At 47.6% G+C, this 27,180-nt stretch overlaps 1 protein-coding gene across 4 annotated transcripts in view; it reads right to left on the bottom strand.

The window, feature by feature from the left end:
* Window positions 1–27,180, bottom strand: part of CCBE1 (collagen and calcium binding EGF domains 1) — a 226,020-nt gene that overhangs the window by 182,199 nt on the left and 16,641 nt on the right. Inside the window, exons 1-2 of one of the 4 annotated variants that reach the window (XM_032311028.1) lie at window positions 16,866–16,951; window positions 16,216–16,323 (exon numbers count right to left, since the gene is read on the bottom strand). The exons of the other annotated variants lie outside the window; for them this stretch is intronic. Of the exons in view, the coding sequence (XP_032166919.1) occupies window positions 16,216–16,217 (2 nt within the window). The 5' untranslated portion in view covers window positions 16,218–16,323; window positions 16,866–16,951. Of the gene's footprint in view, window positions 1–16,215; window positions 16,324–16,865; window positions 16,952–27,180 lie in introns of those variants that run through there. 4 annotated transcript variants of the gene reach the window in all.

Below are 27,180 nucleotides of genomic sequence, written 5' to 3'. Positions count from 1 at the left end.
GAGGACAAGTTACTGGTGGTGCTATCCAGAAAGAAGAGAGATTTGGGTATCAAAGCCACCTTTGTGACAGCAGTGGCTATATCTGCAGCAGCTGCCAAGGCAGCAGCAGTCTCGCTTGCTACAACTATACCCACTGCGGAAGCTGTGAACACCCTTGCAGAAGGAACGGCGGCTGCCCTTCAAACACAGACTCAGATCAATGTACATCTGCAAGCAGGAATCCTGATAGTCAACCAGAGAGTGGATTTAGTTCAAGAACAAGTGGACATTTTGGGGGCCCTACTGGGACTGGGATGTATAGCACCCTTCCCGGCAATTTGTGTAACTCCCATAGCCTATACTAATATGAGTGACTTACAGAATGTCTCCCGACAGCTCTCCCAGTACTTGCGGGGGAACTAGTCCGCAGAATTCCAAAACTACACTCAGCACCTGCTACTAGGCATAACAAGGATAAATAACACCAGAGTTGAGCTTGCAACCCTCCCAGAGATAATCAAAACATTGCAAGATGTGTTAACCTTTACAAAACAATGGGCTAGCGTAATTGGTCTGATGACAATCCTCCTAGTGGGCTTGATTCTACTAGTAAGGAAACTGCAAATTTGGAGGCAACAGCAACATAGGCAACAGCAAGCCATGGTGCAGGCCTTGTTAGCCAACGAGGATGGAACATCCCCCTAAGTGTGGCTAAGTATGCTGGATCGGTAGTCAACGACAGGTAAGATTGGTGGGGGAAATATACCAACCTAAGACAGGACGCAGATCATTGATATCTGCCGTCTGATGACGGGTAAGGATATTCCCCGCCACTGACAACCTAAGACAGGCACGATCCCTGCCATAAAAGAAAAAAGGGGGAGATGTTGGAGGCAGGCCCCTGGCCAGGGCGGCCTCCGCCATTAAAAGATGGCGCCTGGCTAGTTGCCAGGTTAGGATTGCCTCGTGAGACTAAGCGGAACGCCCAAAGAGGAAGTAAACAGCATTGGTTGCTAGCGAAGTTGTTCATTTAGGTGCACAGCCTGATTCGCTCCCTCCTGTACCCTGCTCACTTATTGGTCATGCAAATGTATGTAAGTGTATAGACTTCCGGAAATAAAGGGAGAGAAGATACATCTGAACTGGGGCTTCTTGCCATCCTTGCAGGTCGAGGGCAATAAAGCTGCCTGGCTGGCTCAGGCAGGGGAACATGCAGCTCTTGATCTCAGGGTTGTGAGTTCAAGCCCCACCTGTTAAGTGTAGAGATTATTTAAAATACAAAGACAGGGCTGCCTGAGTGGCTCAGTGGGTTAAGCCTCTGCCTTCGGCTCAGGTCATGATCTCAGGGTCCTGAGATGGAGTTCAGCATCAGGTTCTGTGCTCAGCGGGGAGCCTGCTTCCCCTCCTCCCCCGCCTCTCTGCCTACTTGTGATTTCTCTGTGTGTCAAATAAATAAATAAAATCTTAAAAAAAGAAAAAAAGAAAAAAAAAAGAAATGGAGGATGTGAAAAGTCATCCTTAAGGATACCTATTCTGTTTTATTTCAAGAGCTGTGTAATGAATGACATGGGAAATATTCACTACAGATGAAAGCCATTCAAAACATGTATATATGAGCTCAACAGGGTACAGTTGCACATACAGGAGAAAACGAAAACTATGCACTAAAACATCAGTAATGCTGCCTCTGTCTCGTCCAATTATGCATCGACTGTTTTCCTACTTCTGTAGGTCTCTACAATGAACACTTTGCTTTGCCATCAGATTATGTAACAATTCAACTTACTCTGCAACATTTGCTCTTAACAGCAGCATTGCCAGAAAATTCCTGTGGGTGTTAATTTCTTTAAAAAGTCCTGGCACATCCCATAAACTAAGTCCTAAAGGGAAATGCCTGTGTTGTATTACAGAACTATCCCTCCACCTGTGAATGAGGTTTTATTAGAAAATGCAGATTCAACTGGACACTGGTGAGGAAGGATGGAATTTTCACAATTTTCTATCTGGCACACATTTCGATTTCTATGCAATAAATTTCTCATTTCATTAACATAAAAGCACTTTATATTTGTTTTATTGGGGTATAATTGACCTGTATTAGTTTCAGATGTAAAACAATGATGTGATATTTATATATACTGCAAAATGATCAAAATCTAGTTTATACCGATTACCATACAGAATTTTCTTGTGATGGGAACTTTTAATATCTACTCTTAGCAAGTTTCAAATACTTAATACAGTATTTAAATTTTTGGTTTTTGGGATTTTTAAAAAATCTATAGTACCCAATGTGGAACTGAACTCATGACCCCAAGATCAAGAGTTGTATACTCTTCTGACTGAGCCAGCCGGGCGCCCCTAGAGTATGGTATTAGTTGTGGTCACCATGCATCCCCATGACATTATATAGCTGGAAGTCTACTTCTCAATTCCCATTTCATCCACCCCCCAATTCAAAGTGGTCCATTAAGACTGTTCATAAAATTTGATGTGTATTTCCCAGTTAGAATGGCCCAAATCAACAAGACAGTAAACAACAGGTGTTGGAGAGTATGTGGAGAAAGGAAAACCCTCTTACACTGTTGGTGGGAATGCAAGTTGGTGCGGCCACTTTGGAAAACAGTGTGGAGGTTCCTTAAGAAATTAAAAATAGAGCTACTCTATGACCCTGCAATTGCACTAATGGTTATTTATCCCAACGATACAGATGTAGTGAAAAGAAGGGCCATCTGTACCCCAATGTTCATAGCAGCAATGGCCATAGTCACCAAACTGTGGGAAGAGTCAAGATGCCCTTCAACAGACGAATGGATAAAGAAGATGTGGTCCATATACACTATGGAGTATTATGCCTCCATCAGAAGGGATGAACACCCAACTTTTGTAGCAACATGGACGGGACTGGAGGAGATTATGCTGAGTGAAATAAGTCAAGCAGAGAAAGTCAATTATATGGTTTCACTTACTTGTGGAGCATAAGGAACACATGGAGGACATTGGGAGATGGAAAGGAGAAGTGAGTTGGGGGAAATGAGAGCAGGAGACAAACCATGAGAGACTGTGGACTCTGAGAAACAAACTGAGAGTTTTGGAGGGGAGGGAGTAGGGGGATGGGTGAGCCTGGTGGTGGGTATTAAGGAGGGCATGAATTGCATGGCACACTGGGAGTGGTGTATAAACAATGAATGTTGGAACACTGAAAAAATAAATTTAAAAAAAGTCGATGTGTATTTCTATGAGCAGATAGGAAGCATCTCATGAAGTACATACAGCACACTATTACTGTTTAGTTACTAAGCTATAAGAGACTTCTGGAAACTTCCATGCCTCCCTATAGCCTGTGGAGAAGAGCGGCCATTGGGAGCTCTGTGCATTGTTCCTTTGAACCTAGTGGTCGTGTCTCTGGGCTCAGCCCCCATAGACCCTCCAAGGACTTCCTCAGTGAGCTGGGCGACCCCAGAGAACATGCTCCACAAGTGCGGCAGCCAGAGAAACTGAGTTCAACCACCGATACAACGAAATCCAAGACTCCCTACACTCAGGCCTCCTTAACTCACCAAGGACTCATTTCAGGAAAGGTAACCCTTTATGAGAAGCAGTAGCTACTATTAATAGAGCACTTCAATAACACATGGCAAGCCTTTTACACACAGTAGTTCATTTCATCCTCTTAATCATTGTACAGATGGGGACACTGGGCCTCTGAGAGGCTGAGGGGGTCCCACTGTCCTCGTAACTAGGGAGTGGCAAGAATCTGGATTCAATCTACACCTTGCTCATTCCAAAGTACAGGCTTTCAATCCACCTCCGCTACTGTTCAGTTTGAATGGAACAAACAATCATTCCTTGCTCAGTAAAACTGGGGATGAGGGAGGCAGGGAGAGATAAAGGGGTTATAAACCTAAACCATGGCTCAGTGGCCTGGACCACCGCTCCAGTCCAGGCGTGTGAGCTCCAAGAGAGGCCAAGCCAAGGCCGCCGTCAGGGAGCTCAGAGCTCCATCAGATGGGAGAAAAGGCCCAGGTAGGGGTGGCTTCAAAGGAAACTTAGGGAAAGGGGAACGGCTCAGGCAGACTCCACCTCCAGGCTTTGATAACAGTTGGAGAAGGGGGCTGTGAGCCAGGGTTAACCCGCTGAGCACGGACTGGGCAACACTCTTCCTCTGCATGACTATCCCAGCTTCAGGACCTGAGAAAGGATCTGAAATCCAGCAAAATCCATCAAAAGGCTTCTCGGAGAAAGGCTTCAGCTGCAGAGCAAAAATAATTCACATGGAATTATCCAAAAGAACCCAAGTAAAGGAGACAACACACTGTGCAAGGGGCATGGGCTGGTCTTCCGCTGTCCACCTCTGCCTGGACACCAGCTGACTGGGATGGGGAGGGACAAAGCGGAACGTACCCACCAGTAGAAGCCAAGCTCTCTGATCAAACCACACAAAGGCTCCACCCCTCTGCAGGGTGACCCCTTTCCTCCCCAGGTTCCTACAAGTGAATGACATTTAACCTCCTACTGCCTTCAACTTTAATCACGCCCTGGGAACCGTCCTAATGTGATCGGGTTCAGAAAGCCTCCGACACATTAAAAGGTGCCTAATCCTTTTAGTGTAGGGGATAATCTCAGAGAAAAGTTTCACCAGCTTACGTTAAGCGCCATTTCCTCTGAAGTTATTATCCCAGCTGGAATTTGAATGTTCAGGCATTTCTGATGCCCTGGGAAAGCACCCCAAACATTCCAGAACCACCCTTCTCCCCCTAACCCACTTTCTGCTTGGATCTTACGGTCACTCCTTTTGGCTCCTGAGCATCTTAACAGTTTCTTAGGAGTTCCTGAATCCCCCTGCTGGCAGGTCCCACTTGAAAGTCCGTTCCTGTCTCTGCGCCCAGACCTCACCTGGGAAAGTGACCGTAGTCGCAAACAGAGTTAGTTCTCAGTGGCTGACAAGCAGCAGGGACAGATGAAACACGCAGAAACAAAGATTCCCTTCCTGCGCTCAGAACCTGGACAGAAAAACTCTAGCACAGCTTGAGAAACCACAGCACAGAAGGGTCGAAACTACAGCATATAAGGGGCAAGGTGAATTTTCCACGAATGGACTATTTCCAAGCCACGGACAGCGAAGGAATCTGAATATCGTGTAGGATTTCTTAACTTCACCCAGATCGTGATTTTTTTTAACCCTGCTCCATTTCTTCAGAGGCATCCACAGAAGAAGCCCAACCCAGGCTACAGAAAGAAAGGGACGGATGAGCTCACCAACTGCACTGCGTCCGTCCAAGGGGGTGAACCCTCGGGCTGTTCAGATAACTCACCTCTGAACAACCAACCAAGCAAATCTCGAAAGACGAGCTGCCAGCGCTGGGGTTTGCTGCAGGTGTTCAAACGCCCGGGCAGGGGCACTGAAGTGGCTCAGTCTGTGAAGCATCAGACTCTTGATTTCAGGTCATGATCTCGGGGTCGTGAGACCGAGCCCCATGTAGGGCTCCATGCTGGGCAGGCAGCTTCCTTAAGATGTTCTCTCCCCCCTCCCCACCTGGTCACCACCACCCTCGGCACCCTCCGACCCAAAAAACCCCACTAGTGTACCTACTGCATTGCTAGGAAACGAAACCATACAATTCTAAGTGAAAACCTTCCACTACCTTTTTGGGACAGGTATTGCCAAGAGCGCATGCTAAGTGCGCTTTTTTCCTTTAGGCTGAGCTTAGAGTTCTTTCTGTAAATGAGGACTTTCTGGCAGTTGTTCCTAGACCTAACTCGAGATTTCTCTGTGCTGTTCATTTTTTTCTGAGAATCAAATAATCTGTCCACGCTGGCTCAGCATATCTTAGAGCAAGGAGCTTTGCTGAGATGGAGTGATTGACAGGAACCAAATCGATCTGCTGCAGCTGTATGAGCGGCATTTTTTTCTAGGCAAGACCCTCAGGGGGAAAGGGAGGGGTAGGAAGTGTGAAGTTTACACAGCACAGCGAGGGACATCACCGAGGGACATCACCGTGTGCCTTCAGACTTGAGGCCAAGGCACAAGACTCCTTCCTGCCACTCATGTAAATTTCAGCTCTGGGAAAACAAGGGGGAAAGCCAGGGCTTTCCTTTTAGAATATGCCTTGGAATCCAAAAATCAAGGAAAATTCAGGCCTCTTCAATCACTGATGGGTGAACAAGGGACAAGGACCCCAGCTGAATCTGGCCACAGTTGCTGCCAATAACCCAACAATGGGTCTGCTGTGTAGGCGGGGTGGGGGCGGGGGTGGCAGAGGGCCGGGCTCTAGCCTGAGCCTGAAGGACAATTAGGTTCCTTCTGCATGCCTTCAATGATCAGCAAAGGCAATACACCAACTGACTTCCCTTTTGACTTTAAAATGCAAAGTCTATAGCCCAGAATGAAATCCTATAGTCTATGGGTCTATTGAAATAATATTTTGTGACAATAGGGCAAAGAAAGGAAAAAGAGGAGGCTGCCACTCCCATCCCGCTCTGACTTGGAACCCAGTGAGGAAGCCCGTTCTCCCCTGCTGAAGGAATCTCAGTTCCAGCATGGCGCGATGGGGCCCCACTGCAAAGGTGTTTTTACAAAAAACTGTGAACAGGAGGCGGGGTCAGACTGCTCTCACCATTTCACTTCTCAGCCTTTGTCCCCCCACATCCCACAAAATCCGTCATGTAGGTTTGTGGCATAGGCCTGGACAAACATTCCCACTAACCTCTTACCCTCCCCTCCAGCGTGCTCAAAGAACGACATTGCTCTTACCCCCACCCCCCCGCAGAGCTGGCAACCATCCTGCCTGTCCCCAGGGAGCCCAGAAAAAAACAGACTAGGCCTCTCAGAGTCCTCCCCAACACAGCCGAGGGTCCCTCCTTCCGGGAAAGAGGGAGACCCCAAAACTCTTCATACTCAATTTAGGGGAAATGCAATCTGGTCTTTAAGTCCCCCTGCTTAAGCAAAACCATGTATCCGAGGCCTCATCCTTTATCTAAACAGCAAATGATTTAACAGGTCACATAGCTCTAGAAGCTTCTACACAGAAGGTCAGTACCATGTTAAACGCAGTACTACACTTTTCTCTCATTCTGCCCATTTTCCCCTCACAGCAATCCTATTAGTACATTAGTTCTACTTCGTAGATAAGGAATCTAAAGCTCAGAGAAGTTAAGGAGATTGCCCAAGGTCATCCCATCAGCCCCCAAAGTCATTCTCAACATCAATGCTGCTTTACATTTCCAACGGAGTAAGGGTTCCCACGTGAACAATGAAGGATGGAAAAAATTCGAACTCCCCATAGCACTGCTTTCCACGGGGCTAATCTTTGTATAATTCAAAAATCAAAAGTGTAAATCTTAATTACTATCCGACTTACTATTGATCTCTCCGTTGAGAAAATAGGGAATCCTATCAGAAGACTGCCGCGTTATTTACAAAAACTTACCAGCTTATAATACACAAACCATAAGCAAAAAATCAGCTCCATCAGGAACATTAATATGTAAAATTGCTGATTCCAGAGGTTACCTACGCAGCCAGAAGCACCGCTTCAGCACCGCTAAATGGTACAAAGAGAAAGCATACAAAATTCAATGGTTTAAAATGAAGCTAGGAGGGGCGCCTGGGTGGCTCAGTGGGTTAAAGCCTTTGCCCAAATTCGGCTCAGGTCATGATCCCAGGGTCCTGGGATCAAGCCCCGCATCAGGCTCTCTGCTCAGCAGGGAGCTCGCTTCCCCCTCTCTCTCTGCCTGCCTCACTGCCTACTTGTGATCTCTGTCTTAAATAAATAAATAAAATCTTAAAAATAAATAAAATAAAATAAAATGAAGCTAGGAAAAAAGTGGCAAAATTATAATTATAGAAGAGTAAAAGATGCTCCCTTCTGTTTGAAGGCTCAGTACTGACCCAATGCACAGTGAAGGAAAAGACTACACCAACGCAGCATGAATAGGATTTTTGCTTTTTCCTCTGAGCACAAATCATTTCTTTCTCGCCAACCTGGTATAAAGCGACATACAGCAGAAATGAAGAAAATGTTCACAGGAGACCCGAGATTACACGGCATGTGTTTTGTTTGGGTATATGCACAGCAGTAACATGGTCTCTGTGGGAAGACAATTGGGACAAGGGCCAGGAGACCCAGGGGAGACCCTGACAGCCACCACCTAAATATGTGACCTTGGGGCAGTCCCTCAGCCTCTTGGAATCTGGACACTGTCATCCAAACAAAAAAGGAGCTGTGACCACGAGGGGCGAGTCTCTCCTGGTTCTAAAATTCACTTTCACACTTTTAGATAGTATGTTACTTTGTGACTAATATAGCCCAGCTCTATCCAACACAGAAATCTAAGGACAGAGTCTATGGCTGTAGGTCCATGGGAAAGCCAGTCCCCAAGCACAACTCTGCAGGACTGGTCACCCATCCAGAACTCTGCAGGACTGGTCACCCATCCAGAACTCTGTAGGACTGGTCACCCATCCAGAGTGATGGGGGGCAGGGGAGCAGGGAGAATCCAGATAACAGCTGAGCCATTGAGCAGAAACGCAGTGAATGCCATAACGAGACAAGCTTCAAGGACTTGTTATATCCAATTGGTTTTTTAACATCTCTTGGCAACTTTTCCGGAAAGGACCAGATACTAAATCTTTTAGGCTTTATGGACCATTCAGTCTCTCTCCCACAACTACTCAATTCTGCCTTTGTAGCAAGAGAGCAACCATCATCAAAGAAATGGGCACAGTCACGTTCCAGTAAAACTTTATTTAAAAAAACACAAAAAAACAAAACAGAACACAGCAGCCAGATTCAGCAGAGGAACGGTGTACCAAGCCCTGAGACAGAACAGGATTCTTCGGAGTCGAAACAACCCCCAAAAGGCTCGTGGGCCACAGAGAGACCACCAGCCACAGCCACTGGCTGGAGCCCTTCTTCCCAAGAGGCTGCTGTGCGTGGCTCCCAAGGACTCAGCCAGCAGACACTCAAGCCCCATCTGAACACATCAAACACACACACGTCAGCCCTCAGAAAGCTAAGAGCCCACATTCACTTTTTTATGAAGTCTGATAGCAGGTCTGTGGTGTTCTCACCAACCTGTAAGCAATCTGGTCTGGTGATTTAATCCAAATGTTGATTCTACTTTTGAGTGGGGTACGCAGGAGGACAGAACATGAGAGGGCGGTAAGAAGGAAAAGGCAGGGACAACGAGGTATCCTAAATATAATTATACCATTTCTGCTTTGGAGTTAAAACAAAACAAAACAAAAAACGGAGGACCATTCCCACAGAAGTGAACTTACACACTATAATTTTACAATTAGATTTCCAAAGAGCAGGTCCATTTCAAGGGATTCCGAAAGAACGGTGTTCATTCTCAGTAGGACGGGGTAGGATTTCAGAGGGCACGACAGTTCACTGCAATTCTCTCATACTTAAATGAAAAAGGCAAGCCAATTATATTCTGTACTATTTTTAAGCAGTCGAGAAGAATTTTTTTTAAGCCCTACAAAGCATTCGTGGTGGTGGCTCATTTTACTGTAGAATGTTTGAAGGAGTATTTTAAGTTCTATTAAATCTTAAGAGAGCAACTACTTTAACACGGAATTTGGTAATTGCTAGTTTGCAATACAGGGAAGAAGGTTAATTTACTTTCCAGTGAGCCATGGCTTTAAATTGGTTTTTACCAAGGGAGAATTTAGGAACTCCGCTCAGAGGACATGAATTTCGGGCCATTAGTTTTTGTTCTTGATGGTCAGGAATGGCATCTGGGCCTAATTATTCACATGTGTATCCAGTGGGCGATTGTCTGGTTAATATATTTTAAGAGGCTGGCATTTTTAGTGGCGGAGTTGTAAACAGAAGGCTTATTATTTTGTCTGAAGAACAAAGTTTCTTACACACTGAATGCTAATGTCACAGGCTTCCTCTACCACAGAAACTACTGTGGGTTCAGCATTACTCTGTACCACGGCTAAGTCTTGCCTGGAGCATGGAGAAAGGCCAAAGCGCCCCTCTCTCCGCACGCTTCTGCACCCAGAGGCCACTGCAATTTGCCATTAGCCAAGTCCAGAGTCCCTGAAAGGGAGGAGAAACTACCAGAGCTGGGAAGACGAATTACTTACTGCGGTTTACTGGCTTCAGAGCGCGCCCTGAGCGCAGGGCCCGGCCAGCGCCCCCAAATCTCTCTAACCTTCATCTTTCACAGCCTGAAACTTGACCCTGAACCTTTCAATTCCCCCGTCTCATCATCTCCAGCAGTCCCGTGTAGCCACGAAAGGACTTTCGAAAGCCACCCGTCTCTAACCTACGGTGCACCACAAAGTGCTTTGGATGCAGCCAAGCTATTCAGCAAAGCATCCAAGGAACGAGACCTAAGACAGGTATGCAGGTGAGCGGAAGGTGAGAAGTGAGAAGTTCAAGGACGGGGGACACAGCTCTGCAGTGAGGCGTGAACGGGCAGGCGACACCAAGAACTGAGCAGCTCTCAAGGGAGAAGGACAGAGGACAGAAACATCAAAACAAAGCTCATTCCGCCGTTGGCATCCTGCCTCACGGGGGCAGGGCACGGCATCGCCCTCGGCCTCCCAGACTGTGGCCACCGAACTCGGAGTCCTCCTCGGCAGAAGGGATCGCCTTCATGACTCTTCCGGGTTCTCCGTTTCAAGACAGTTAATGACCCCAACCTGCAGGCTTAACATAATCTGCTGTAAAATTACAATTTTCTTTTTTTATAAAGTCCGATGAAGCCTTAGCTGCATTAAAGGCCGTACACATCTTGGTTGTAAAAAGGCCGCCTTAGAGCTCTGGAACACAATACGCCAGAGAAGCGAAGCATGGGGACCGTGAAGGCAGATGGCCCAGTTCTGAAACGACTCTGATGCCCCCCAGCTGTGTGACCCTGGGCAGGGTACCCAAGTTCTGGGTCACCGTTTACCCATCTGCAAATGTGGGTATCAGCACTACTTCTCTCAGATGGCCACGGGGGAGGACTCAGCCGGGACACACAGGGAGCCTACCACGGCACCTGGCGCATAATGAGGACCCCACACAGGTTAGCGGATTCTACCTCCCCTTTGCTGTAAGTAATCATGTTCCGTGGAAAGGTGCGAAGTGATACTCAGCGCTGTGTCATCAGAAAGGGTCAGCCGACGGATCTTTCCATCAGCACCAAATCGGTGCCGGTAATGCCACAAGTAATCATCTTTTAAAAATGGAAAAGCCGAAAACCAGCCGAGCCCGTGCGTGCGACGGGGTCCCCTGCACGGCCTCCACCTGCACTACGGAGCTGGTGGGGGGTCGCGAAGCAGCCACGAGTACTCTGATCTCCTCAGAGAAAAGTTCTATGTAAACAAGGAGGATTAGGTTACTGGAGAAGTTTTATAAGGAAATGGGGCCTCCCACACTGAAGTTGGAGCGCATTCCATAAATGCTCTTAACATGTTAAGGTTTAAAAAATAGTGTTAAGTTCTTTTAAACAGGAGCCAATTTTGAACATGAGAAGCCAGTACAGGCACGGTTAAATCTAACAACACAGATTTCTTACACGGCTTTCGAATAACCAACTAATTCTTGAAAGTATTCCCTCCATGCTTCCTGCTCAGCACCACCACCAAAAAAAAAAATTGAAAAATGGGGGAGGTAATAGGCCTCTGGGTGGCTCAGTCACTTAAGCATCTGCCTTCTGCTCAGATCATGATCCCAGGGTGCTGGGATCGAGCCCTGGGTCCGGGATCTCTGCTCAGTGGGAAGCCAGCATCGCCCTCTCCCTTTGCCCCTGCTCATGTGCACTCGTGCTCGCTCGCTCTCTCTCTCTCGAATAAAATCTTAAAAAAAAAAAAAAGAAAAATGGGAAAGTGGGCAGGCAGAAACTTCCTCCCAGCATTTCAGAGAGTTTCAAGGAGTGATTTGGTTGCCCTTTTAGCAAACAACTATTCGTCACATGTTGAAATGAACAGAAACAGCCACGAAACAAAATCCATCGCATCTAGTGTGGAGCCAGAAGGCAGAACCACGCTACAGGTGTGCCCGGCCACTATGCCAGGATTTCTGGAGAGCCGGGGTCACAGGAAACACGGCTGGGCCTGGCCTCAGTACCCACAGACCTGTGGCTGCGTCATAGGGATGCGGAGGCCACAGAAGGTCTTTTCTCAGTGGACTGCGGCAGAAATTTCCCCACCATCAGCAAGGAGCTACGATCAAACACATGGATGAAAGCTGCGAGACAGTTTGCTCATCTGTAAAATGAGAGGGGTATAGAGACAAAATGGAGCACAGAGATCCTTCTAGTGCTAAGCTTCTGTGACCAGAGCCCCTATATCCCCAGCACCACCCTGTGGAACACAGTCCTCTTCCCCCCGCTTTAGCTGTGTCCTGAGCCAGTGAGGGACAATGCCAGAGCTTCTTATTCTCCTGGCCCGCGATCCAGGAACCAGGGCCTCTCTGTACGGTGGTATAGCCTTGCCGTACATACAGGCTCCTAGCCAGGGAGAGCTGATTGGGGCCCAAATCCAGCCTGCACACACCCACCCCCCACACCCACCCCACGTATCAGCCTAGAGGAAGAGGTGCCTTTTCCTGGTTCAAACAAAAGCCTGCTAACATCCTAGCTGCCCTGCATCCCTGCTTGGAAACAAGAACCTCTTCACGAAGTATCAACCTACCCAAGCAAGCCTGAGCAAAAAATATGCCCTTTAGAGGGAGACTGACTGCTCACACAGAGCTGGAATCTTCACATGTTCATCTCTTTTACTAAGGAAAATAGAAGCTTACCATATTCTCAGGGACTGCATTCCAATTCCTAAACACTGACATTACTCTCTTCAGAATATCTCCCTTGCAACATCCTGGATGTCTGGTGCAGAGGGTAAAGGCTTTCTGAGCCGGAGATTAAACATTCGGCATATATTAACGATTTAGACCACACTCCATAAATACCGGAGACGTCCTCAGCTTCGACACTTCCATGTGTTCTTTTTTTTTTTTTTTTAATTTTATTTATTTATTTATTTAACAGGCAGAGACCACAAGCAGGCGGAGAGGCAGGCAGGGGGGGGGGGGGGAAGCAGGCTCCCTGCTCAGCAGAGAGCCCGACACAGGGCTCGATCCCAGGACCCCGGGACCATGACCCGAGCCGAAGGCAGAGGCCTAACCCACTGAGCCACCCAGGCGCCCCACTTCCATGTGTTCTTTACATGTTTTTCCTTCACAGGGAAATTTATACAGAAATGTCCGCTTAAGTCAAAGACTCTGTTCCCATTTTCTGCCTCTACGAATAAATGAGAACCCAACCCAATCTGTTTTTCAAAAATGATATGAAGCCATCCAAAAATTCCTCTTGAAAAGCTTAGAAAATTAGACTCCTGAAGATAATCGGCTGGAACTAGTCTCTCAGAATAACTTCATAATCCCATGGCCAAAAAGCTAACCACAGATTTACAAATGCCCTTTTTTGCCTGAGACATCTCAATACCTGGCAGACTAAGGGGAAAGGTATAAAAAAAATCCATCTTTGTAAGCTAATTCCCCCCACGGAGACTTGATGATCGTGGAATGGGATTTTTTTTTTAAGTGTGTATTTTTCCCCCTTAACCAAAGCTATTTTCCCTGGAGATGTTCCAACAATATACTGCTCACATACTCCCATTGTGGAATTCATCTGGAAAATTTTGCAACTTAAAAAAAACAACCCGGCAATCTAACAGGCGTCTCTATGGACCTGCAGATTGGAGACCAAAAACACACAGTAAATATTTTTGGTCTAGCTCAAAAGGAGTTTGGTGATGTGTGTGACTGAGCTTATTTGTTTATGATAATTTACTGAAGAAGTTAGGACACTTTGTTCACATCCATGTGTTTCGGGGGTTAAGGGTCTGGAGGGTCAAATGTACACAGCGCCCGACTAGTAGTGGTTCAGTAAATATTTGCTGAATGAATGAGAGCATCAGGTCTTGTACTCACGGGCTCTTTGCTTTGATGCCAGACGCTGAAATTCTCAGGGCTTTAATTTCCCCCAGGAAGTAGGGCTTACGCAGTTTTCATCATTTACCATAGCGAAATTCTGCAAGGTTGCCGCAAACACTAAATTTGCAAATATGCTGTTCCTGGGGGAAGCACACCATTGCGTTCCTGCAAGACTCTGGTCACAACATTTTTGTCAGCTGATTGCTACATAACCTTGTTTTTTGTTTCTGTCTAAAGACATCTTAATTGATAAATATTGCTGACTCGTTAACAACGAAGTCAAAACCAACAGCACTAACTCACGCCTGAATAGCGTTTCTCTAAAAGTGTAGGGTTTCTCTGGAAGCAGACCACACCTCCTCGGCCTTGGGACACTACACAGCACCATACTGGGGGTCCATTTTAAACAATGAAATCACCAGCGAAAAGTGCATGTACACACACACACACACACACACACACACACACACAAACCATGGAAAACTTGGCACAAGTAGACCACAAAAAAAGCTACCATGTTTACAGTAGGCGAGCAGGAAGAAGGCCAACTGTCACCTTGATGCCCCTCAGCTGGGAATTTGTGCATCTGGACAAATTTCTCACTATTTTGCATGTGTCTGTGAGTGACCACAAAAAGCCCCACGAGTACAGATTTGGGGGTTACCAATAAATGTCAGCAAGGAGGCAAGTTTGTAAATACATAATCACAAATAGTGAGAATTGATTTTATCTGGTCCCTAAATGTTGATGGCCTCCTTAACGCCAGCCACTGTGGTGGGAAGGGGACCAGAACAGACAGCTTCTCTCCTCACTGTGCTAACAGTCTGGTAGGGAAAACAGACTAACAGTCACCTAAATGCAGAATTACAAAGTGGGATAACTACGTGAGGTAGAAGATATGGGGTCTCTCCAGATATTCCCATAATTCCACAGTAGGTTCGGAAGGAGCATGGCATCTAAGCCCAGTCAGTACCAAAGCACAGGTCGAAGGCTAGAAGGCAAGATAAATGCAAGAGCCCCGAGGCAAGCTTGGGCATAATTAAATCCAGTCAGGAATACTGAAAGTTTGTAACAGAAGGAAACCTACAGACCGGTCCCCAGTTCAATATTCTTAATTTTTAAAAATGATTTTAATTCAACAAAGATGGACTATTTCCCAAGTGCCAGGCACCAGGCATGATGCTAGGGACACAGAGGAAGAGAAATGTTGTTCTTATGGTTGTGGGGAGGGGGGAAGACTGAGGGACATAGAGCATACATGTGCTTTAAGAACAGCATGAAAAAGCAACATGAAGCCACAGAGAAAACTAGTTGTTTTCTCTGGTTATAGAAGGGTGCACAGAGCAGGTAATATCTTAGCTGGGTTTTAAGGATAGTGGGAATTTGCTTGAGTGGAATCCCAATAGAAGAGGCAATATCGAGCCAACAGTTGTCCTGATCTGCCCAGAACAATCCCCCTGTTTCCCTAGGATATTGGCATAATCATTAATAGCATTTTCGTGCTCAGAAGTGTCAGGACACTTGTCACAGTGGAGGACACCATCACCCCATTGATGCAGCAGAGTTCAGTGAGGCAGAGACTTGCGAACGGGAAGTGGAAGAGGGGGCCACTAGGGATTGGCCCCGGCGGGTCAGCCAAGCCAAGATGTGGTTTCCATGCAAAGGCAAGCAGAGCTGGACTGAAAGATTGGTTGTCTTAGGAAAGTGACGCGGCAACAGGAAATCAAGTCCAGTAGGAAGACGGTTCAGAGCCAAGGCCAGAGTATGTTATTCAGGGCAAGAGATAGTGAGCTCAGAAGCACTGGTGATGGACAGAAAGATCTCATCTGTGATACTCTGGTGAGAAGGAGGGACAGGCCTTGGTGTCAACAGAGAGAGCCTGGAGATTTCTGAAAGGCAGAGAATAGTGGATAACGATGACGTCAGTTTGGGAGACTGGGAAGCTGGCGGTGAAGCCGCTGACCCCGATCTAGAATGCAAGGCGGAGGGGAAAGAGTGGCCAGAGAAAGGAGATCGCTTCCGACGCTGTGTCTGCCGAGCCTGCAGGACCCCAGAGGAGTGCCACGGGCATCTAGAACTCTGAAGAACCATCCATGTGTTGTTGGCAGTTGAGGGTAAACAGGAACAGATGAGATCACTCCGGGTGGTGACGGGGCCAAAGATGGAGGAGGGACCCAGGGTAAGAACCCTGAGGGTGACCCACCTGCCCTAAGACACGCCCAAGAAACACACAACTCAACAAAAAGCAGCGGCCTTCTACTCAAACTCCTCCAGCGTAAATCCCTCCACCCACATCCACTCCCAGGCTTCCAAAGGCTTCCAACGAGGTCGCCACAGTTAAGTGCCTCCTCCGATTTAAGAGCCCCCCGCAGGCCCTCTGAGAAACAGCATCGAAGGTGAGCTGGGGGCAGAAACGAGTGAAGAGACTGGTGAGAAACAAGGGGGAGAGAGTGGGAATGCATCCTCCCCTCGGCTTCCTCTCTGGGGATTACATTTACTTATAGAAGTCCCGTAGCTAAAGTTAGCCTGGACTTCAAATATATTCCACTGTCATTTTCTCATGACTTGATGGGAGGAATCCCACAGAGCTAGCGTGGTTGAACGCATCAGCTGGCATTCTTCCCTTCATGCAACCGTCTGGCCCATCGACCAGGGGGCTTCCTCCAAGACAGAAGCTCACTCCTAAGGACACCGGCGGTAACTGTCTTCAGGAGACGGGGACCTGTCCTGTCTCAGGATTTCAAACCTGATTTTATTGGTTATGGGACAGAAGATGTGTTGACTGCTCGGTTCATTAGCATTAAAGGCTCCCAATGGTTAACAGCAACCAAAACATCAGACCAGATGGCTGGTAATCCCAGAAGGAACCCACAGGAATTTCTTTTTTTTTTTTTTAAATCCCATTATTCTAAGTAAGTGTTGGATAATCATTATTAAGCTTACCAGATGAAGCAGCCTAATGTGAAAGCTCTTCAAAAAGTAGGACTAGTTTGAGGCATCTGGGTGGCTCAGTCGGTTAAGCATCTGTTTTTGGCTCAGGTCATGATCTTAGGGTCCTGGGATTGAGCTGCTATGGGGCTTCCACTCAGCGGGGAGTCTGCTGCCCTCCCCCTCACTCAAGCACGCGCTAATAAATAAAACCTTAAAAAAAAAGAAAAGGTAGGAATATATCCTATCATTTTAACCAACAATTTATCTGGCTATGCTTACAGGTCCAAGGGCAAACAACTGAATCCCATGGAAATATCGGAGTAGGTCACTTCACTATGGGCAGCCAACAAGTTTCCTCTGAAGGCAAAGTAAAAGCAAACCACTGGGGGTCGGGAACATTCCACCCTAAAGCTCTGTTGTGTGCATGCGCTGGGCCAGCTGTTGCCTGTTTAGTGTCCCCACTGAAAAGCACGCTGCCCCCCAGGAGACAGAACAACGGGTCTAGGGGACATCTGCTCCACGGCCAGCGCTGCCAGCCGAGAAGCATGGCTCTGCCGGAGCACCACCGCCACGGGGGCTGGACTCAGCCCGTCAAGCTCACCAACGCGTGAAGGATACAATGTGCCAAACACAGTGGTAAACCCTCCTGGGTGATGCCGAAGGACCGGGGATGCCGCAAACCACGCTCAGAGGGTTCACCTCGCCAGAGAGCGAGACCCCGCTCTCTTCCTGGCCTGCTGGGAGAGCCCCCCTCTGTGGGAAGGCTGCGAGCAAGGGACATTCCGCTGGAGAGCACAGTCACATGATGGGAGCCAGTGACAGTGGCCCCTTCAGAGGACCCTGGGCCCTCAGAAGCAGGGAACAGGACTCACTCTTAGCAAAGAAGTCACAGCAAAGCTACGGGGCAGCTTTTGCTCCTTTGTAAGGCACGCTCACTGCAGAGAGATCAGGAAAGTTCTGTCATGCAACTATTTCTGAGGTCGGGGCACACCGCGCCGGGGTGCGAGGTGCGGAGGAGCTGGCAACCCCCTTTCTAGCTGCGCTTCTTTTCTCTATTTCCCTACAAGGTATCACCCGTCTCCATGCACCATGTTTACGAACAGTAAAGACATCGGGCCTCGGTGGTAGTCTAAGCACCCAGGCCCTTTCTCCAGGCTGCAGCCACCCGGCCTGGGCGCTCCTGCTCCTCTTAGCCACCTCGCGCTCCCTGAGGAGTTTCTGGCCAACAGCTGGCTGCTCCCTCCAAGCCGTGACCCCCGAATCCACACGAGGCACTGGGGGGACCACAGCACTCGAAGATGCAGCCATGAGGGGTGTCCTGCGACTCAAAGGATGGTCAGGGAGAGGAGGCTTGGGACCATCGCCCCTCAGAGCCGGTGGGAGGTGATGGCAGCTGAGACAGGTCCCTGCAGCTCTAAGCAAGCTGCCTTCCAAGCCGGCTCTCCCACAGACACTCCTGCACCCAGAGGCTCAGACGCGGGAAGTCCACGGTGACCTGGAGACCTGTCTCCGCACCCCCATATCATGCATGGCCAGAAATGACCAGTCTGGGCATCACTTTGGGTCACTCCCGTCTCTCCACAAACTTCTGGGCAGACATGGGTGTCAGGGTGGCATAAAGGGAGCCCCTGAGCCCAAGGTCAGGCTGACCTTGACGGAAGCCCCAGCCGCAGGCACCCCCCGACCCCCTGCTGGGGGATCTCAGGCCAGTTCACGAACCATATCCAGCTTCTGTGTGCTTGGGTGGGGGCGGGAAATGGGAGATTCGGCTGCCTCATGAGGTCATCGTGTCAAGTGCAGCCAGGATGGGGCACAGAATGGGAGCTGGACGAAGGTGGTCGTAATTGTCACTACGGGTGCAGCACTAACTTGAGTATCTATTTGGCAATGACAAAGTCAAACAACAAGGACTTGAAGACAGAGATTTCGCTCGCTCGTACAACGTGCATAAACAGCACAGGCTGACAAGATGCCAGGCTAACGATTCTTGCTTTCCGATCTCCAACATGTGCTTCTATTTCAGCTCCCGCACCGTGTCTGTGCTCCAGGCAGCAGCAAAGAGGGACAGAGAGAAGCGGGCATCACTGTTGTGTGGGTGTGTGTGTGTTTTTCTTTCAGTTTTTAAGGCAAGACCCCCAGGTATTAGGGTTTTGATGGTTACAGCATTGCTGTTTTTGTTTGTTTGTTTTTGTTTTTGTTTTAAACCTCACAACTACAGAAAAGGACCCTTTCATAGGAATGCTTTCTGTCTTCGTCTGGACTTCTGTGCCGGAGTACCACAGACTGGGTGGTTTCAACCACATACGCTTATTTCTCACAGCTCTGGAGACGGAGCAGTCCAAGATCAGGGTGGCCGCAGACTCGGTGTCTGCGGACAGCCTGCTTCCTGGTTCATGGTGTCCTCACTTGGCAGAAAGAACGCTCTAGCCCCTTGCAGGAAGGCATGAATCCCATTCCTAGAAGCTCCGCTCTCCTGACCTAATCACCTCCCCCCAAGACTCCCACCCCCTATTAGCATCACAACAGGGAGGCCGTGCCCACAAACTTTCAGTCCACCACAGTTTTCAATCAATGGAAGTGTTAACAGATTCTTTCTTCCTCTAAAGGGGGGTAAGGTGCCAGCAAGGGAAACAGAAACATGTCTGAGATGAGGAGATGTGAGCTCAGGATGGGAAGAACGAGCCTGAGAGACGATGTGTAAAGACGGAAAGGTCCTCTGTCGCCTGCATGATTAAGACTGGTCCCGTGGTCACGTACGTGTGTTCACAGGCATGGGATGGCTCGTGTCCCACACCGCTCCTGTATGGTCATGACCTTAGACAACTCCAGCCATGGGCCCACCTCCATAACGCTACTGCTTCAGACTCCACTCGTTTTTTTCCTGAGCAAAACATCCTATTCGCCAGCACGCACCCTACCCGCCCCCATCAATCCTCCCAAATCTCCGATCCTGTCCCTCCACTGTACAAAAGCATTTCAGGAGCCCTTCAGAATAAAATCTAAACCCAAGACGTTCAAAGCCATGTCACAATTTGGCCTTGAGCAGAGGTCTACGTAAAGCAGTTGTATAGGTTTTCATGACTGTAATGGGGGAGTTTCCCACCTAAATATTTACCGAGTTGCGGGGAGAGAGGGCAGGCGTATCCACTGACGGGTCCGGAACAGAGGAGAAACAGTTGCAGCAGCGAGCTGTGGGTGACTGGCGGGAGGGAGGGGTCAGCGCGCAGGCTGCATCAGCAGCATTCCCAAAGACCAGCCGCTGGGGGAGAACAGAGCGGAGTCCGGGGCGGTCAGGAGGGAGGCCGCTCTGCAGAAGACTGGCCGGTGCAGGATGAGGGGACGGAAGCCTGAGCAGCAGTGGTGAAGGAAGAGGCACATGTCACGGCTGTTATTTGGTGGAGGAGACAAAGCAAGGAGAGGAGGTAAGAAAGGGATCAATACTGTAAGAGAGCAGGTCTACTGAGCCAGGAAAATGTTGGCCCCATCGGCAGGATGCTCGTTTGGAAATAACATAATAAACTCAAGAGGAGTGAAATTTGCGGAACATTCGAAAAGATGAGAGAAGAAAGCAACAAGGCCTTTATCCGTGAATGCAGGGGACGGCCTTTATTTATATCGATCAGTAAGGGCACTAACCCAGCCATAAACTAGAACTTGGGGCCAAGAGCTCTGAATTGCTATTGTGCACAGAAAAAGAAAGGGAATATAAAATATGGCAGAGAAATGGTTGGAGCAGCTGTTTGGAAAGTCCGAGTATCCACATGAGACTCTAAGTCAACAGAAACAAAGACGTCAAGTGAAGGAGGATTCGGGTCCGCAGGGTGGTGGTTAGAGACCTACAGCAAAGCTTCTCAGCAGTCACGCCTCCAACAATCCTCCCATTCCTCTGCAGAGGCCACCTCCCTGCAGCCCGGGCCGAGCCCATCCCTTGGTTTGATGAAGAGGATATAGAGACTTCCAGGGAAGGTGGCACAGTATGGTGTGAGTAGCCCAGAAAACCCCTTGAAGCCGGGCAGAACCAACCCCACAACTGCCTGTGGAGCAGAGGCCGCCTCGAATAGGGTAGGAAGAGGAGAGACGTTCGGGAGCTCCGTGGACCCGCTGGTGCAGAGAGGGAGAGAAGCAGACCCTCACACTGGAGAGCCCACGCAGGGACGATAAACCCCACAACATTTGGTTTTCAAAGCCGGGAGCCGTATTTCAGGAGTTCCTGCAGACACAGTGGGGCTGCAAAGCTGGAATTTTAAAAATCAGCAGGCTGGGCGCTGGGAGAGCCCGGAGGGCAAGAGGAAATGGAGTCCTCGCCCTGAAAGAGAGCATAGAAGGAAGGGTATGAAAGCCTCCTGAGGCATGCGGGATCCGTTGTGGGGAGGTTCCTCCAGGAACAAAGGACTGAGTAGGCACCATCTTCCTCTGCGACCCCCCAGCATGAACGCACAGCCCCCGCGAGACCCAGCACAGCACCAACACGCACAACTCAACTCGCTTACACCACCTCTCCCACCCCTTGTGATACCTCTTGGCCAAACGCCCTAGGGTCAGGGCGGCATTACTATAGCCAGATTGCGCGAGCAGCCCAAGGGTCCATCAACAGATGAAAAACAGGTGGTGTGTATGTGTGTACGGACACACACACATACACACACATACACACGATCATTTAGCCATAAAAAAGAATCAGAGCTTGCCAATTACAAGGAGAGCAAATATATGTTAAGTGAAATAAGTCAGTCGGAGACACACAAACACCATAAGATTTCACACATACGTGAAATTTAAGAAACAAAACAAACGAAGAGAGAAAGAAATCAAGAAAGACTCTTAACTATAGAGAAACGGTTGCCTACCAGAGGGAAGTCAGGGGATGGGTGAAACAGGCGAAGGGGACAAAGAGTTCGCTTCTTAGTGATGAGCCCGGAGTAACGAATGGAATTGCTGATCACCGTATTGCACACCTGAGACTAGTACAACACTTAGATTAACTGCACTGGAATCCGATACAAAAATACACTAGCCACCAGTACACGAGCCACCCGTACATGGCCACAGTGACCTCCACCACTTCCGGTCTTCAGTAATCTAGGCCTGAAAAGCTACCTCCGGCCGTTTGCATCTCATTTCTTCTGGAATGTTCCTTCTGCCTGGGAAGGAAGCCCCGCCCAGGACTCCCGATAAAGGCGCAGGTAGAGATGTCCCGCAGGTAAAGATGCCCCTCGCTCAGCAGGGGTGTTCCTCACTGGCAGGCGGCTCCAAGGCCCCCCACGTAAGACCTGGCCCCCGTGGTTCTTCCAGGCACAACACCCCCCCCCCACCCGAGTCTCCCCAGCCGCCACATACACAGCAGGTCCAAACCGCTGAGCCCTGCCCCAGAGGTAAACCCACAGAAAAATCCTCATTTCAGGTCAGTGAGGGCTGAGGTGGTATGTTATGCCACGATAGAGGACGGAGAACAAAATCCTGTTGAAATTAAGAAATAAACAAATAATCAAAATTGGGAAATACTACTCCACCGTGGCTCTGTCATTTAGAAGCTGTAGGACTTTGGGGAAGCTGCTCAAGAGGCCTGAGTTTATCTCAACTGTAAAGTTAAGAATAAAAAATTGCTAGGTCAGTATTTCCGAATGCAACCAAATTTAATGTTAAGTATGTATTTGGCAATGTCCAGAAAAATTAAACACAATCTCTTCTGTTACACAATATTCGCATTCTTTTAAGAAATCTTGTATAATCAACAATTGTGTTATAAAAATGACTGCTCCCGTAGGGGAAAAGGGGCTTAGGATCTCTAAAGGTTCAGATTTACAATGAAAGTTATTTTTTGCAAGAATTTAATAAATAACCATAGTTTATGGCTCTAAAACCTAAACCTCCCTGAGCAAATCCAGCTTTTAATCATATCCAGGTTCTGCTCAAAAGGCCTTTTCGTGTACTATCTCCACCAAGACTATCAGTCACACTTCCTCGTACACATTCCTATCTGTGTCATCTGTGGCTTTTCATAAAGCACAAGATGGAAATAGAGTTAATACAGCGCCCACCCCCACCCCAAATCACCACTTGGATCATAAGAACGTTGAAAGAAAGAACCCAGAGCCAGTCAGCTCAGCAAATCAAGTGTCACCAACTTTTGGGGCTCTGCACACTTCTGGTTGTAGTCAGAAAAGTTTCGTTACAACCTGGCTAGCAGAAGGAGTTGTGATCTGTCACATTATATTGCATTTTGGGGTTAAAGCAATTCCTGCGGGAGAAGAGTCTATACCATAGCCTTCCTGTGATGCAAAAAGATCCGTTAACTCCGTTTACCTTTTATAATAATGACTGGTATGTTCAATGGCTGGTTGCGCTTTGAGCTATTTATAGAGAGAACAAAGCCATATTAACTAAAATCTACAGCACCTTCACCTGCCCCCCACCCCACAGGATTATGGAATCATGAAAACATCTGTTCCTCTCAGTACAGTTCTGCTCTGAGCAGCCTAAGTGGACAGCTCCCACATTAAAAGACACTTCACTCTTCTACCAAGCTAAGGAAAATAATGTCCTTTTATCTCCATTTTCTTCTTTAGAGTCTTAGGGACTGTGTGAACACAGACTAGCCCTGGAAAGCTCCACCGCATCCAGGAGATAAAGAGAAAACTGGTCCACCCAGAGTAGAAGACACCATGTCAAGTATGAAGATGGATGGAGAAAGGTCACGACCTCCTCAGAATAGGGTCTTGGAGACCAGCACTGTTTAAGCTAGAAGATGCTGCTTGTGGGGAAGTGTATGCGTGACCCACAGATGGGAGAGAAGGATAGAAGTCTGGAAGGAAAGAAGCAGGATCTCTAAGATGCTTAAACAGGAACCAGTAAGAAAGAGAAATCATGCCATCGAAAGTAAAAGCCAGCAGCATTTGGGGAGGACAAAGAGGAAGTCACAAATAGTAAAAGCCAAGATGCTGACCCCTGTCGGCACCCACGTAGGACGTCTCCTGAAGCAGGCAGCCACACGAAGAGAAGCAGCAGCAAAAATCACAGGCACAGACAACACTTGGGGTAGTGCATGTAGAGCCTGGACATCATAGGGATGCGTCAATGGGCTTTAACCAAACTGGACTGGGCAGGACAGCAGCAATCTATACTGGAAGGTCATGGTTAGAGTTATTCCTATGAAACTGACCACATCCACTATAGGGACGATTTCATCACCTTACGTTCTGTTCTTTTTACAGTGACCCTGGGGTGAAATTTCTCTCTGGTCTTAACATAAAGAACAGTTGTGGTTCTCCTGGGCATTGGTCAGTTTTTACCATAGGGACTCGTGTAGTGTTTTCTCAGAGGCTGCTAGAGAGAGAGCTTGGAGCCGACTGGCCCACCCATAGTAAGTCTGTCTTTATGGTATACACTCCTACCCTCAGCCCTGGCTCGATTTCTTAAGTCCCGGGCTTTTTTTTGTTTGTCCTTTTAATTTATGTTATCTTCTCATATTTTATGTATTATAAACAGCCTTACATTTCTGGAATAGATCCAAGCACAAATTTAAATCCACAGAGCATAAACATGGCTCTGTTTCAGATGATAAGCTTACTGCCCAGGAACCATGTGTGTTCATTCACCTTTCCCCAGACATGCATTCTCTGTGGAGAACCAGCAGGGCGTGGTGCTACGCACAGGGGATTCAGAAGACAGACGTGGCCCTGCCTTTACCTCCAGTCAGGGAAAGACATAAGATAAGCTATGAATTGCCTTAAGTATGTAACAGAATAAAATAAGAACCTGATAAGGAGAACCGAAGGGACTGGAGATATAACATGGTAGCACTGTAAATTCGGAAGGATTGGGAGCTAGGATTGGGGGTATGGGGGGGCTGTTTTTAAGTGGATAAAGACCTTTTATCTAGGCACAGGAAACAGAATGTGTACAACCTGAGACAAGGAAGATTCTGCCATTTAAAGAAATGAGACAGAGCTGAACTGAGGAAACAGCATAGGATGAGAGTAGACAGGCAGAGGTCAGATCACTCAAGGCCTCTCAGGCTAATGTAAGGAGTATAGATTTTGTTTCCAGGGCAGTAGGAAGCCACTGATTTTTAAGCTAGGGTCAGACATCATCCCTTTTAGGATTCAGGATCTCACTTTCTGCCACATGGGAATAAATTTCAAGAGGCAGAGCAGAAGCAAAGACAACAGCTCCAATAGTCTGGACCAAAGGTATGGATGGCCTGGACCAGGTAGGTGGCAGTCAAGAGACCAAGTCTGGATATGTTTGATGAAATATTAGATGCAGAGGATGTGTGAAAAGGATCCAAATTGCTTCTGGGCCCATCTAGAGCAACTTATCAGGTGTTAGTGGAACAAGTGAGGGCAGTATCTTGAGTTGGGAGAATAGAAATTATCATCTCAATTTGGATGTATCATTTCAAATAGTCTTAAAGACAGGTCTTAAAGGCATCCAATGGAGCTCAAGCAGACAACTGGATATGTGAACTGCTGAAACTCTAAGAACATATATGTCCTTCCCAAGACCCTTTCCCAGGGAAGTACTAGATGGTACACTCCACCAAAACAGAGTAAATCAGAAAAAAATCAGAGTAAATCAGGAAAATACGGGATCCACGAAACCCAGGATCTGACACCAGAAAGATTTCTCAGGCTGACAGTAAGGGAGATCCCAAGGCCACAGCTGGGTTAGCAAGAAACCAGTTCAGACCAGGGCAGGCCTCAATTTCTGGAAGGAATTCCTCCAAGAAGTTTGAAAGGACAGAACACTTAATAATTTTAAGTATGCTGAGAGGAACTTTATACAAATGAGGGTGATGTGGGGGGTTGGACTCATGATTCCATTTGTTTTTTAAAGGCAAAAAAAAAAAATTATGAGCTACAGAAAAGGCAAATACAGAAGAAAAGAAAAGCACTGAGTGCTCCCCAGGGCTCAGAGGTCGATAGCATCTGCATAGACATCCCGTAGACAATGAGAACTGGTCTATCCCAAGCCATAAGTACACTGGAGGCAGAGATGGGCCGCACGTGGATGGTGGCTCAGGACAGCTGAATTCTCTCATCCCACAGAAGGAATTCGTCAAGAGACGATACCAAAAATTGGAGGGGGGCGGGGGGAGTAATGTAAGTTATTTAGAGCTATAGACCCAAAAATCAAAACCAAGTTTTAACTGTTAAAACGTGGTTGTTGTGGAGGAGGGCCTGGGAAGGGGTGAGGGCCTGGGAGGGGTGAGGGCCTGTCTACTCAGCTGTGGAGTCATTGGACTCTAATTTAGATAATATTTAATACTATGGTAGGACACTAAGTAAAAAAGTAATTCATAGCACTGATTTTACTTGACTCTAACACACTGACAATGCACACAAACAAGCATCGGAACATTAAAAACAGGGTTTGGGCTATGACTACCTTCACTTTAGAATATCTATGTTGCTTTCGGACGGTAATGAGGCTACTGCCTTAATTGTTAATATAATTTTGCTACCAAGAAATAGTTGAAATGAAAGTCCTGTTCACTTGATTTTAAAAAATCCTAAGTATGGGCGCCTGGGTGACTCAGTCGGTTACTCATCTGCCTTCGGCTCAGGTCATGATCCCAGGGTCCTGGGATCGAGCCCCACATCGGCTCCCTGTTGGGCAAGAAGCCTGCTTCTCCTTCTGTCTGCTGCTCCCCCTGCTTTTGTGCAAGTGCTCTTATAAATAAAATCTTTTTTAAAAAGACCCTAAATATAAATGTAAAAAGAATAAAAACAAGTATAAAAACAAATAACATATTAGCATTCCTTTTGAAACTACACTTTCATCTGCTAAGAACATACTTCATAGTACGGTATTATCTTAGGGGTCAACCCATGGAAATGCCTTTGAGGAAAAACAATCTTACTCTTGCGAAATGTAAGTAACTGTCCCTGGTCCGTTGCCTCATCCAGAGTTCTGCTCTGCATGGGCTTCCCAGGTATAGGACTGAACTTCCCCTCTAGAAGTGCTCTCAGAATGGAGCATGCCTGTGAAAACAGGACATCCCGCATTAGTGACCTTGGAAGCAGCACCTGAGCATGATTTCATCAAAAGAAATAACTCCACAAAACAAACCCCCCTTTTATTTGGGGGTAAAAATGATTAGAAACACACATTATTAGGTTTTTGTTTCCTTTTCTGGTGTGATGACAATTTGTTACTACCTGAAGACTGCATTTCTCAGAGACGAAGATTGAAACGTATCATGGTAAAAGGACACGTCTGGGATTTGCTTTAAAATACTCGAGCAAAGGAAGAAGGGACAGATGGCGCAAATGCGGGAGAATCTCGATCATCACGGGTGTTGGGAGTGAGCCTATGGGACTTGATT

Source organism: Mustela erminea, chromosome 13 (genome assembly GCF_009829155.1).
Source record: "Mustela erminea isolate mMusErm1 chromosome 13, mMusErm1.Pri, whole genome shotgun sequence".
Classification (NCBI taxonomy): Eukaryota; Metazoa; Chordata; class Mammalia; order Carnivora; family Mustelidae; genus Mustela; species Mustela erminea.
This window is presented reverse-complemented; position numbering and strand designations above follow the sequence as displayed.